The sequence below is a fragment of the Falco biarmicus genome, chromosome 5 (genome assembly GCF_023638135.1).
Source record: "Falco biarmicus isolate bFalBia1 chromosome 5, bFalBia1.pri, whole genome shotgun sequence".
Taxonomy (NCBI): Eukaryota; Metazoa; Chordata; class Aves; order Falconiformes; family Falconidae; genus Falco; species Falco biarmicus.
In genome coordinates this window covers 71,197,005-71,211,189 of record NC_079292.1, presented here as the reverse complement: position 1 = coordinate 71,211,189, position 14,185 = coordinate 71,197,005, and the positions used below count along the sequence as shown (strand labels likewise).

At 38.0% G+C, this 14,185-nt stretch overlaps 1 protein-coding gene across 3 annotated transcripts in view; it reads left to right on the top strand.

Annotated features, from left to right (window-relative positions):
• LMO3 (LIM domain only 3) overlaps positions 1-13,610 on the top strand; it is a 61,492-nt gene extending 47,882 nt beyond the window's left edge. For all 3 annotated transcript variants that reach the window (XM_056340970.1, XM_056340969.1, XM_056340968.1), the window contains 2 exons: positions 69-194; positions 9,190-13,610. In XM_056340970.1, coding sequence (XP_056196945.1) covers positions 69-194; positions 9,190-9,295 — 232 coding nt within the window. In that variant the 3' untranslated portion in view covers positions 9,296-13,610. The remainder of the gene's footprint in view (positions 1-68; positions 195-9,189) is intronic.
• Positions 13,611-14,185: the final 575 nt, after the last annotated feature.

Sequence of the window (14,185 nt, the reverse complement as noted above, 5' to 3'; positions counted from 1 at the left end):
ATAAAACCCAAGTAAGTGTGGTTTCCAGTTAAGCATCTTCAGGAATATATTTCTTTCTGTATCTCCAGGTTATTTGGTGTTACAGGAAACTGTGCTGCCTGCAGTAAGCTCATACCTGCTTTTGAGATGGTGATGAGAGCAAAGGACAATGTTTATCACCTGGACTGTTTTGCATGTCAACTTTGTAATCAGAGGTAAGAGAATTTCTTGGGTCTGTTCCATAAGCTAAGTGCTAATTCGGCACTAGTGTGAGCATACATTCAAGTGAAGGGGAAACATCTACCAGTAGTGGAAACCCAACACTGAGAGTAAGACCTGGAACTTTTCCTGGGACTGATACAGAAAATCTTTCATGACCTTGGCCAGAAAACTTTTTGTGCCTCAAATCCCGCATCAATAAAAAAGAGTAATATTACTCCCTCTCCTTCAAAAGGCTGTCAAGTTTAATTAATTAATATTTATAAAGGACTTTGAGATCCTTTTCTGCAGAAGAGCGTAGCAGTACCATTTGTCATTATTACATTAATTTCACTTTAATTTTTCATTTTTATGACATTTATTGCTTTTAAAGTACATGTTGTTTCTTCCTGTTGCTAGAACTGTAATCATTTAAAATTAAAAGATGTTGTTCCCACCATTTTCTCTGTAGCAGCACTGGACTTCTTGTGTTCCGTTTTTATTTCCATATCCTAACTGTAGGTTATAAAAATCCCAAGGATCCAAACCCGACACTTTGTTCTGAAGCATCACCCATAAGTTAGAGTTGCAGAACAAATGTCAAAAATGATAGAATTGTAACAGCTGAATTTTTCAGAGGTAAATACAGCTGAATTTATAGCAACTACATGCAGAGTAGTGACCAAATCCTGTCAGAGATTTCACGAGAGCTCCATTTCTGACTCCACGAGAGCTGCTAGCAGCTTTGCCAATGACTTCTGTGAAGCCTAGGAAATGAGAGAACCAGTTATGTCCATTCCTTAATGCACCTATTATTTGCAGTTATTTTTCAGTTATTACATGATCCTATTTAGAGTTTTATAGCGTTAATATTTTTTTTCATTTTCAGGTGGGAAGAAACACGATGTACATTTCTAGGGAAGAAACAAAAATTAGGAAGATAGTAGTCTAACATGACAAAGTTAGATACAGCTCTAAATAAGCTGTGCTAACACACATTGTCCTACAATGTATTATTTTGTAACACTGTAGTCATTTAAAAATCAAACATCCCTAAAGAACCATAAAATGTACAGCTGCTAATAAGTGTAGCACACTACAATTACGCTCTTTAAAAAAAGCCAAATTGACCTTTTTCATCATGTTGCATGGGAAATTAAAATACCAGGCAAGTAATAACCACTGCTTAAACTATATAATAATGCAAAGTAATTATAGGTTCTAATGCTATTTAAAGTCCTATATCAATTTTGTCTTGCCACAGAAATAAGAGGCTGTATTCAGAGTAAGGCAGGCTGAGCCTTCTGTAGTACTGACTTAAGTAAGACACATGCACACTCCTAGGTTTCGTTTCTTAAACCCTTCACATCCCTGTTTTTTTCAAACCACAGTTCTAGTATCATTATTAAAGCACCTAATATATTTCTGTTGTTCGCTTCATTTATTACATGCCATAATGGGGCTGCATATCTTTAGAGTTGGTTATGCACAATTAGCACTTAGTTATTGTCTTGTCACTTCAGCCCATACAAGACAAACTTCTATAATGTAAGAACTCAGCCAATCTTCATCAGTCAAGCAAAGCAGACAATGTTTGTTACCCAGAGTGCAAAAGATTTTCATCATCGTTAGCACTCTTGGATCTGAGGAAGTGAACTTTCTTTTTCTCCTCGCCCCCCTCCACAAAAAAGAGAAGCTGTTGAGATTATTTTTTATATTCCTTTTTTACCATTACAAGTGTGAATTAATGTACAATTACACTTTGCATCTAATATACATCATGCAGTGCCCTAGGGCCACTGAGCTACCTTTTGTTTGATTTTTACTTCTTATGTAATTTGGTTGAAGGGTTGCCTAAATTGTCTTATAGGAGTCTTAGGCTGGGAACAAAAGCATTGATTTACCTGAAATACAGTCTAGTTCATCTAGTCAAGACAGGGAGCAGTTCCAGAAGTTTCAAGAAATTCTCAAAATTGGCCCTATCCTGATCATATTGCAATAGCTCTCATGGAGCCTAGTAAGACAGACTGCCTGTAGAGTACCTTTCTTCCTCACAATTTGGGGCTAATGGCACTCTGAAGAATAAATTTCATTGTTTTTTATCATAAATCCTGTTTCATGGATGCTCCAACATAGCTCTTCTGCAGTTCCTATGACAAAACACCCCACTGATGACATTCTCTCATTAATAAATAGCTTTAAATCTTTTGTTTTTCATTACTTGTATAACAATAAAACCCAAAAATGCTAGACACCTGACCCATCACCAGTTTTGGAAGCCTTTTTTTATATCTACTATGAAACCTCTTTTTTCTTTTAAACTTAATCTTGTCAGTCACCATGCTATTAATAATTTCTGTTGTCCTTCTCAGGATCCTGTTTTAATTCCTCTAGTTAAGCTAATCAAAACCAAACAGCAGATTCTGAGTAAAGATGAGTTTGTAAGATAGCATTTTAACTTACTTTATTCCATGCTGCCCCTTTGTATGCAAAACAATGTTATTGAGGGGTTTTAGATTTGCTTTTTCCTCTCACTCCAGCCACTATCCCTAATGTGTAATTTATCTGTTAATATAGAGAATATTTTTATTTACAAACACATCAGTAATAGCCAAAAATCACCAAGAGAAGTAGCAAGGCTTACCAGCTATTGTAAGACCTGTATGTTCGACCTTATTGCCCACCTTCATGTTCTCTCCTCTTATTAAATTTTAAATCGTTTGGGTCATTCTTTATACCAATAAAAGTGCAACATATTTTGAGTACTACTGCAGAGTATATAAGGCTCTATGTTCAGTTCCATGTTTCAGATCTTCACTTATCCACCATTCAGGTTTTTTTCCTAACAGAATATGTGCAATGTCCATGAGTAGACTAAATCATTTCTTCAGCTTGCATTACTTTGGTTTTGCTTTTGGTACTTTTGGTACTTCTGACGTTCTGTCCTTGGTTGCTCCTTCCAGTCCCTTCTGCCTTCCAAGCTAGCAAATAATTATATTAACTCGCATCACACCAGTCCTTGGGGCAGCCTGTTCTTCGGGCTTGCTATTGCATGACCCTCATAGTCCTACTCTTCAAACAGTTGATCCTGGCCCAGTGAGAGGGAGGCCTGGCATTTTTGCCTAGTGCTTTTTGTGAAAGATTTAGTGATTTTTCTGCTTTTATGTACAAGTTCACTGTTTTCTTTATTACTTTTGAGTATCTACAACTCACCATCCAGCTCAAGTCTTATTGTGGATGGTAGTTAGACCCTCTGGATTTCAGGGGACTTTTGTTTTGGCCATGAACTCTGTCTCTGAACTGACTCATAACGAGCCTGTCCCCTCTTACTGGCCTCCTGAAGGCTACATTTTCCGAGTGAGAAGAAAAACGCATTGTCTCACATACTGTAATCTAGGAAGACAGACTGTAGACAGGACTGTAGACATAGACAGGACTGAAAGAGATCTCCTGAGCCACCAAGTCTAGTCCCCTGGTGTCAAATAGGCACTGTCTCATATTTTCACTTTCATAAAGCTATTCAGCTCTAGGATCTAATTGCTCCATCCAGCCATTTTTTGACATATTTTCCCCATTTTTTCTTGATACTGATGCTTAAAGCTGTAGGGATTTTGTGAATATTAAGCTCTTCTTCTAGCCTAAAGGTTTTAGCGTGCCCTTATCTTTCATGTCTCTGTCCACCTTACTCCTAATTTGAAGTTTTTCCATCTCCTAAATACCTGCAGAGCTTAGTGACAGTCATCTTAATGGTGTGAGTGCTTCCCTTTCTTCTCTGTAAACAAATTCCTCCTCTGAAGCACTTAACCTCATGTTGGCAGTAGCCTTAATACAGTTAATTTCTGCAGAAAATTTAAAGGAAAAAAAAAAAGGAAACCACTGGAAAAATAAACCTGTAAACAGACACTGCCTTTCACACTTTGTCAGGTTGCATGTGTGTGACTAGCAAAATGGAGTGGAAAATCTTGTGAGTGGGCTCAGCTGTATCTTCGCTTGACACTTTTGACTACAGCGATGATGTCAGTCTGCCTTTGGCTTTCCCACTTTCCGGAGTTTCTGTGTCCTTCCTTTCACTCTCTGTCGGCTGCTTTAGCAGCTTGTTCCATACTTCTGTGATATTTTCTCTCTGCCGTTTGAAGTCAACTCAGGATATGGTTTAAAACCCCCATCTGCTATCACTGAGGGGAGTTTAAATCAACTGTTCTATCCTTCTATCCAAAAAAGCCTTTCTTTTAATGGAAATTGGACTGAAAATGGTTATACACTCATTCAAACTTCTGTCCTGATGTAGCTGTGAACACTTACCTCCAGTATAAACTGTAAAATGCCGTCACAATGCCATCTTTGTTCTCTGTCAAGCCAGGGGGAGGGAATGCAATGCCAGGGACATCGTTACTTCAAGCACCAACATTAAATTTTTGCATGACTGATCATTTTATAAATTCTAAAGACCTGAATACTGCTTATTTTCAATGAGTGTCTCTAAATTTAGAATAAAAATGAATACATTTTCCATACCTGCTTTTAAAAAAACCGTAAATGAAAAGCGCACACAAAGTTGAGGTTTGTTGCTGTAAATTGAACTAGAATTCTGTGTGTGTATATATTACATTGTACTGGTAAAAATATACAAACCCAGGCGCAGCTCCCACTTTCCAACCTTTGACAATAAATGGACATTTTGACAGAACCCTGGAATTAGTAAACCATAGCTGTGGACTGATGAACTGTGACGTAAAAGACTGGCTTTGTTCTCTTAGTGATGCAAACAGATTAATATTAATTTGAGTTATACTAGAAACTCAAAGCAGCTTTAAAAAAAAGAGGAAGGGAGGAAAAGCAGAGGACAAGTTACACCACTGATTGCACAGAGCAGGGGGGAAAGGAGTGGGTATCGTGGGTTTGAGCTTTTTTAGTCCTGGAGGAAATCAATTAAATGCTTCCAGATTTTCATTCTACAACAACAAGGATCTGACATTACCAGAGGAGTCACTTCACACATAGCCATCTTTGGTCATAGTGGTATTTCTCTTGCTTTCTTAAGAGGTTTTCAGTACCTCGACACACGTTCTGTATATCAGAAAAGATGACAGACAGCAGTGAGATCTCTGTAAATATCTGTCTGAACAATGAAATAGCTATTTTTCAAAATGGAAGTTTTATATTTCTTGTGATTAGTCTAGGCACACCTTCTCCTTCCAAACAAGGTGATAACAGAGGTCATTTTGTAATGCAAATGGCCTTACTTTTGCCATTGTAAAATATGAAAGGAGTTTTAGGATGTAGGTTAATTATAATGGTCATTCTACTAATGTCACAGTCGTGTCAAAAGTACTATTATCAATTTATGGTGGTAAATCCAATCTGGCATGTTAATGCAGCCTATTGTATATTTTCTTCTGTTCATCTTGCATGCCTATTAAATAAACTGGGTGAGGGTTTTAGGGAAGGCTGAAGACTACCATCTGCCTGCTAGAAGAATAATAGTTCTGCTTTGTTATATACTCCTAACCCAGTGGCATCTTAATATGCTCCTTGACTCCATTTGATATACATGCCCAAACTGCGCCCTGATTTACGTCCAATGCCAATTCCATAAAAAAAACCCAAACAAACAACAAAACACTTGCCAGAGGTGGAAGGCTAAGCTTGAATTTACCTTTCCCTTTTAAAGCTAAGCCAGGTTTAAATCCTGGAGTGTGCAAACCTGACCTGAAGTAGTTGCAAGATTTAGCTCTTTGACTTCAGAAGAGGCTAAATCTGCTTTTCAGAGTCAAATAAGGTTGAAAGTGTGGATGGACGGTATTTGTCATACTTCATCTGTCTACTTGCCATGTCTCATTGTACTTGGGAGCTAGCATGCCATGTTTATGTGTTTCACCTGGTTCTTACCTCTTTGTCACCTAACGAGTGCATAATTCACACATTTAATACCCAGGGGCACATGCAAGCCTCACCATCAGTCTTTGCCAATGTGTTTCAGTCACTGAACTTGCTCAATACGAAAATGTTTGCAGAATTTGGACCGTAAGTATCACAAGTAATGGGTTTCCCCCAAGGCACAGAGTACCAGCACGCAAACAGCTCTAGATGAACCCAGAGAGTGTCTCACCATGCAGACAGACCCCCACCCCACAGGTTATCACACAGCCAAGCGTGTCTAGACGGGACACTGGCAGCCTCTCCACAAGACAGCTGTACACTTGGAAGGTAAATGATTTGTGGAACTGTGTATGTTTAAAGCCATTCATGCATAAAGCTGTCAAATGCCATGTAGACATAGGTAGAGCATTTCTGGCTCGACATATTAACATAGCAAAACTAAAAGGCATTGACACTTTTTATTGGGAAAGGTATCCTGACTCCCTCATGTAGCTGGTGCAGTTTAATTCAAGCCGTGGCACTTCTCTGAGGGCTGAGAAACAAAATCTTTCAGGCAGGCTTTTGATGCAAACAATATTACACGAAATCACATATGAAAGTATTGCTGTGCAAGTGAATTGCACTTCAGCAGTGTATTTTTCATTTACTAAATACTTCTAAGAAATTAGTCTGCTAAGCTCTGTATTACACTGGAACACAGAGGAATAGGTAGCTGAATAACACTCACAGTTCACAGTGAGTGCTTTCTGCTGTGCGAACAGAGGTGATTGTGTCACCCACCAGTGCCTGACCTGCAAGAACAGACACACTGCTGGGCAGTAACCCTCTGATGTGGTGGGCACTGCCAGCCGGACATCTCCCACTCAGTACCCAGCAGTAGTCATTGGGCAAACTGTAATGGAGTGACTGATTTGTCACAATACATAACTTCCCCTGCTTTAGCCCATATTAATCCATATGTTCATTTAAGAGAAACTAAGAAGGGCTATTTTTTCACTTTTTTTAAAAAAAATGACTTCTTTGGGAAAAACACTTTTACATATTGGCACTGGTTAAGACTCCTTTATCTAATCTGGTAAGATGCACAAAAGAATTTTTGTCAGCATTGCTGTCAGTGGACAAAAATACAAAAGATGGAAACTAGAGAAACCACGAAAGAACTTCATTGCTTTAAGAACTCTGTATTTCAACATACCTTCTCAAAATACTTTTGTGTTGTTAGTAACCTAATATATCAGGATTGGGGTGGGAAGGATAGCAGGAACCTGTAAACGCTATGAAAGTCTTGACCATAAATAACTTAAAAGATTTCGGGATCATTCCATAATCTCTATTTTCAATCATCATCAGCAGCAGGCAGTAATCCTACAGAAAAAAAAAAAAAGTCCACAAATAAACAAACCAATTTTCCTTTAAGAGCAGAGCTAATTCTTTTCAATCCACTTTTTTATTACACTATTTTCCCTCTATCTATTTAGCTAGCATAAGGATAAATTTCCAAAGCTACCCAGTTGGAAAATAAATGGGTTCACTGTTTGTCTAGCATTCCAATCTTCACAAATGTAAATCAGTCCAACTGCTACTCATTTAAACCTCCACCTTCACAAAACATTAAAGGACTGCTTTCCATACACAATTTAAACTGTGACAATTCACCAAGATTTCTGCTTGAACATCATTAGAAATTGACTATCTGATAAAGAGAGACCACTATCAGAGGTCAGGCGGGTCAACCTGTGTCATTTACGTAGTTTTACTGGGTCAACTACAGCAGGCACCACTATTTGAAGGTTAAATTGTTACAATTAAATACATATACAGCTATTCCCATAGCTACTCTGTTGTTAAATCTACCGTAAACAACACAAGCATTTATATCTGACCCTAATTGTGTCCAAGATGTCACCATTTGGAAATTATACAAAAAAGGACATTATAATCCGTTACACATTAAACAATACTTTATGTAGTGAGATCCATAATTAGCTGGTAGAAACTGGTTTCATTTATTCACATCAGTGTTAAGGGGTTCATTTAGGTTACTTTCTTTCATTTTAATTGGAATAATGCGAGCAGTGCCTCCCAATATATTTTATAGCTGGAGAGTTCACTATAAACAAAAGCATGTAACCCTGCCAAGGCAGTCACTAGGGAAACTCTTTTTCTATGCATTGGCCCTATTCACTTGCTCCCTAAGTATCTTCAAAAAGATTGGCTTTGGCAGGGGGAAGGGTTGAGGAGGGTGTCACTGAAGAGCCTTCTTATATTCAAGCATACTGCTTAGCTGGAAAATCCCACTTTACTCGAAGTTTGAAGCCAGCCAGCCAGGAGCATTAACGTTATGTGATTTTCCTACTCATCAAAGAAAATCAAATGAAATATCTCAGTAGCGTTTTGTAGCAATCAGATCATTCTGATGCACATAATAGTATAACAAGGTAGGTATACTGATACCATAAGAGAGAAAATAGTTAGCTGAGTAACTATAATCAACTCCTACTGGAAAAAAGAAAAAGGTTTCTCTGCGTGCCTGCCTGTGTGTCTCTAGATTGCACTACAATATATGTAAAGTTGTGTGTATGCTAGGAACAGTTCTCAAAACCACCAGTTTAAATAAATTCTGGTAAAATATCCAACTGGAATGTAACGAGAAATTCTTAGTGGTACCCCTGCGTAAGACAAATGTTAACGTATCGCAGATGGGCTTCTCACTGTATACAATCACTTTCTTTTCCTTCTGATTTGCATCAAAGCAGGACATCTACTTTTCACTCAACTCAGTAGCCTGGGATTTTATTCTTTTTTTATCTGTGTGCTAGTGACCTGATCCAAGACTCCCACATTCTTTGGTGGACTTTGAATGACATCTTTGGCTGGGGAAGCAAAGCACTTGAATGCACTAGATTTTGTTGAAAGCTCAGGATTAATTCTGATACCAGAGCAATTCCTTTGCTGGGCTTTCACATACGTGCACATGTGTCTATGAGCACTGCGACAGACAGCAAAGGTGTTAGCTGTGCAGTCAGGACAAAAACATCGTGAACACTTGCTGTACAATACCTATGTGTAAGATCGTATCACACCATTCATCCTGAAACTACCTTTTTTCTTCCTTTATTATTATAATTTCAGATTTTGCGTTGGAGACAAATTTTTCCTGAAGAACAACATGATTCTGTGCCAGACAGACTATGAGGAGGGTTTAATGAAAGAAGGTTATGCACCCCAGGTTCGCTGATCTGATGCCACACCATTAAGAATAAAAAGCACTATGTTCTTTTATCTTTTTTGCTCAACATGTATATAAGAAATGACACAGGAACCTACTGAATAGCATAGATATAGGGAGACAGAATGGTTGCGTGAAATAAAAGGCGGACTGCATCTGTATGTAGTGAAAATTGCTCCAGTTCAGAGTTGAATGTTAATTAAAAAGGTACTGTACATACAGCTGGATTCTTTTTGCTTGCTCTTGGGGTTTTTGGTTTGTTTGGGTTTTTTGTTTCTTTTTGTGTCATTTGGCATGAGATGTTTATTTTGGACTATTGTATATAATGTATTGTAATATTTGAAGCACAAATGTAATACAGTTTTATTGTGTTACCATTTGTGTTCCTGTTTGCTTCTTTGTATTGTTGCATTTAGTACAATCAGTGTCTAAACTTACTGTATATTTATGCTTTCTGTATCTACCAGCTATTTTAAATGAGCTGTATCTTTCTAGTAAAAAGCATTAAAGAGCAAATCCCAACCATTATGTTACACTTAGAGCTTAAGAATACTGTTTACATTAAAACTGTTTAGAAAACTAATAACTCTAGCAGCACCTGCTGCTAATGATGCTATCGTTAAGGGTCTATCAGCACTTCTGTTATAAGCCTCTATTTTTCAGGGGTTAAGCATCTACTGTTTAGTTGCATAGATTTTCCTCAAAGAGCACTTTTATTTTACTACAAAATTTTGAAAAACAAATCTGACCGGTTTGGGATATATTACAAAGGCTGCAAAAGTTAATGATTTTGGGTGCTGCTTTTCTGCCCCTTAGGCATTCAAAATGCCTGGATTTGATTTTTAATTTAGCTGGAATTTAAGCCCTAATGCAAACCAGTGCCTCTGGTTATCTTATTTTATATATATATATAAAATATAAATATATGTTATTTTTCTGAAATCATTTAATTTGGGGGGAGGGGGGTAAGGAAAGGGAGAGGACTTCTGTTTATATACATTCTAAAAATTTCTTAAAATTTGAGGGGTCTGTCTTCCTCTCTCTCTTTTTTGTTTTTCATTTTTTTTAATCAGGGCTTAACCCTAAAGTTTTCTGGGGCTGTGTCCTCAACACACCCTGGAAAAAAGTGAAAGTAGAAGGCACTGTAAACAGCCCCCTCTGAGGGTCTATTTACATTAAGGAAATGACCCCGAGCTGACACTAGGAGAGTGACTTCTTACTAATTACCCACCTCAGTGAGTGCTGAAGGTGATTTAAATGCTGATGTGGATGGGACAAAACTTTGAAATACCAATACAGAAAGTGAGAGCTACTACACTGGACTGCACAGGTACTTTGCTGTCCGTGCCAGCATCCTACAAGTTTGCCCCATCAATACTGGCAATTAAAATCCTTTTGACAGAGGTGGAGTCACTGCTGACAGGTACTGTTGGCAATCAGTCCACTTCTTAGGAGAGGTGGACCTCAGTTTTTAAAGCCATGAAGCTATAGCATCAGCCGGATGTCCCTAAGTGCTCATACCCCTGACAGAGCTTACAGGTGTTTGGCAAAGGAAAGCAGGATGAATGTTTAAAAAGTTGTTAAATGCATATTTAATTCTTTTCTGTTTGCCACTGTAATCTAGCTCACTGGGAAAACACTTAAGAAAACAACATTAAAGAAAAAAAAAAGAAAAAAGAAAAAAAAGAAAGAAAAGAAACTCTCTATGCCCTATGTTGCTATGAAACTGAGCTCTTGTATTATTTAGACTAAGAGCCCTCACCATTGCTCAAGTTGAGTACTGTCCTTCCCTGCTCTTCCTGTGCTGTTGTGCGGTTTCAACATGTTTTTCCTGGAGATGGGGAAAGAAACATTGTAATACAGTGGGTGATTCTTCTAGCGTATGGTTTGGAGCGCACTGCACAGTGGCTTGACTTAAAAATGGATATTTAGTTCTAATGACTATTGTTACAGTGTGGTTTTGTTTCTGGCTGTGAACCGTTTTAAAAACACACATGGCTCACAAAACTTGACTTTGACTCATACAGGACCAGTAAGAAATGCAACAACTCCTCAGGATGTTCTTGCTAATTAGAAGAAGTAGCTCCACGTAGCTTTCCAAATGAAATTTAGCCCTATTTTGTGGACTATCTTCCTTCCTAAAGTCTCTCTTCCACTCCCTTCCACAGCCCCTTAATGTCTTTGGGACAGAGAAGCAGTTGATGTCAGAGGTACTATTAGGCTCTTCCAGATCTACTTCAAGTGCAATAAACAAGTTGTCCTTTCCATGAAGGTGAGGATGACCAGAAAGGGAAGAATCATATTATTTTATTTTGATTCCAATGTCAATTTTCTCCTCCAGCCTCTGTTTTGTCTTTCAGTTAGAAGCCAGACAGATCTCTTCTGTTTTCCATTAGTAGACTACAGATTGAATAGAAATCCCTGGTTCAGAAATAGGGCTGGGGAACAGGAAAGAAGGGACTTTGGTCCTGTCTTTGACGTGCTGTAAGCTCGGGCAAGTCACTCAACTTCTCTGTGCCTCAGTTGCCCCTGTCTGATGAATGGGGCTAATGCATACACTGCTTTTGTAAAGCATTTTTGGCTCTTCAGAAAACCAAGAGCTATGCATGCAAATGTTACTAGTAGCGTTAGGACATTCTGGGAGAAGCAGAGCATTCTTCTGTGCAGTAGGAAACCACAGATCTGAGTTAGGAGAGCCCCAAAACCAACTAGGCCTGTGGAAGGCTTTGCTGGGGATGAAGGCAGCGACATGCTCATAGTGCTGTAAATGCTAAAGCTCGCTCTCATAACCAAAACCTGCCGCTGCTCAGCCCTCTATGGGGTAAATGCATAGAGCGTAATGGGAGAATAGTGGCATGTCATTACATGCCACGCTACTCATATGTGCATGTTTTCTGACATATGCTCAAAATAGGGAAGAGGAGCGTGGTCCTGCTATGGAGAAAAAAATAGTCTCGTGATACTATCAACTATAATTGATGTAAAGATAAAAAAAAAGTTGATATGCTTATTCGAAGTGCTGCAATGGTATGGCACTGCTTTGAGCACTTTAAGCTCATATATCTCATTCATATACATAACTAACATTTGTATGTAGAGGATACAGTATAAACTTGGATTTGATGTAGGGCAAAGATCAATTACACATTTTCCTGTATTTCAAACTTCCATCTTGCCTGGCTGTTAAAATAATAACTGGGAGCTGAAATATTTACTGGAAACATTTACAACTCCAATAAAGTATAATATCATAAGACAATATTGAAGAGAGATTATCTGCCAGGCCGCTTTATTGATCTTTTTGACAGAGGCCTAGACCATTCCTTTGGGTTACTTTTAGTTATCTACCTTAGGTTCCCGTCACCGCTGCGTGTGTCAACATGCTCTGTCTGCATACAGTGAAGTGTTCGGCTAGTGACCATTGCTCAGTGTATGCTCATTTGCCAGGCAGGAATGCTTCCACTTGTGTCTCCTGTCTTTAGGGTATTTTATCTCTATCTGTACATATCTGTATCTAAGTTTAGCCAGACAAAAGTTATAATAATTATAATAATAATAATTTAAAAAATGCATTGTTCTTGGGTTGCTGTTTTTTAAGCCACATAGCAAAGTACAAATTATCAAACCTTGATTTTCAACTGTAGAAAGATCCTCTGCCAACCACAACCTGCTGCGTCTGTTATCTGTCGTGACTAGTAATGAGTTAAGACAGTCTGGATTCTGCAGACGCAGTGACCAGGGCTAAAAGTCTCTGATCTGTTTCATAATTGTATTTTTCTCGTTTAACATATTTTCTGAGGGGTTTTTTAAGCACACCTTCTTGCGTCTTCCTACCCTCCCAAAATGCTCAAATTTATGCTCATGTAATGTAAATAAAGAAAAAATCATCCAGCAACCCCTCAGATGTTCCTAATTGCCTACACATAGAATGACATGAGGAAAATATATTGCAAAGTGGTCAGTGAGAAGGGAGACTGTGGGAAAAAGAAAAAAACCAAACAGGGACTGTTGCAAGGTTTCACCTGTACAGACAAAGTACTTTAAAGGCTTTTTCAACATAATATACAGCAGCTTCTTATAATTTTCTCAGCAGTAGGTAGTTTACAGTCATCTGTACCTAGAACAAATCTTGTCAAAAATAAAGGTCTGTAGTGATTGCTGGGTATAATTTTATACATTTAGCTGATTCTTCTGAAAGCTTCCACTGTGCTGCTGTTGTCAGACTAAATTACCAATTTAGCCATTTGTTGTTTAATGAATAAAAAACTCCTATGGCATTGGAGATGTTGTGGTTTCAATAAAGCAAAAGCTTTATCAACTCAAACTACAGAAAGCAAAGTGTGTACTGTATATAAGAACAGTGTTTTTATTTTTTTAAATACCACTTTAGACAAAAAAAAGCCAATTACATATTCACTTACTACATTTCTCCTACTTCAGTCCAATGATGCAGACCAAAGCCGTTTACTGTTCAGTACCTTACAAAAGGAAGCCAAAATACATATGTGCAAGGTAACAGGCCATTAGCACAAATGTGTTCCCAGTAAAAATCTTTGGTGTAGGCACCATTTCTAGACGCTGCCAAATGTGGGTGATAGAAATATTATCAAGGAAGTGATTTTAATGCTATTTAAGGCATTAAAAGCTGAAGAGTATCTGTTTAAAGCTTTAAAGTAAGTGTTGCATGTATCTAATACCTTTTAAAATGCCCTTCTGCTGATTTATATTCATCCTGAACCTGCTAATAATGAGTATACATAAGCAAATACCATCTTCCACCTATTCAGCATGTCATTGATATGAAAGCCCCAGAAAATATCTCACGTAATCAGTGTGTTCAGAGAGTTATCTAGCACAAATTACTCATTAACTCAATAGCACATAATAAAAAAGAACATC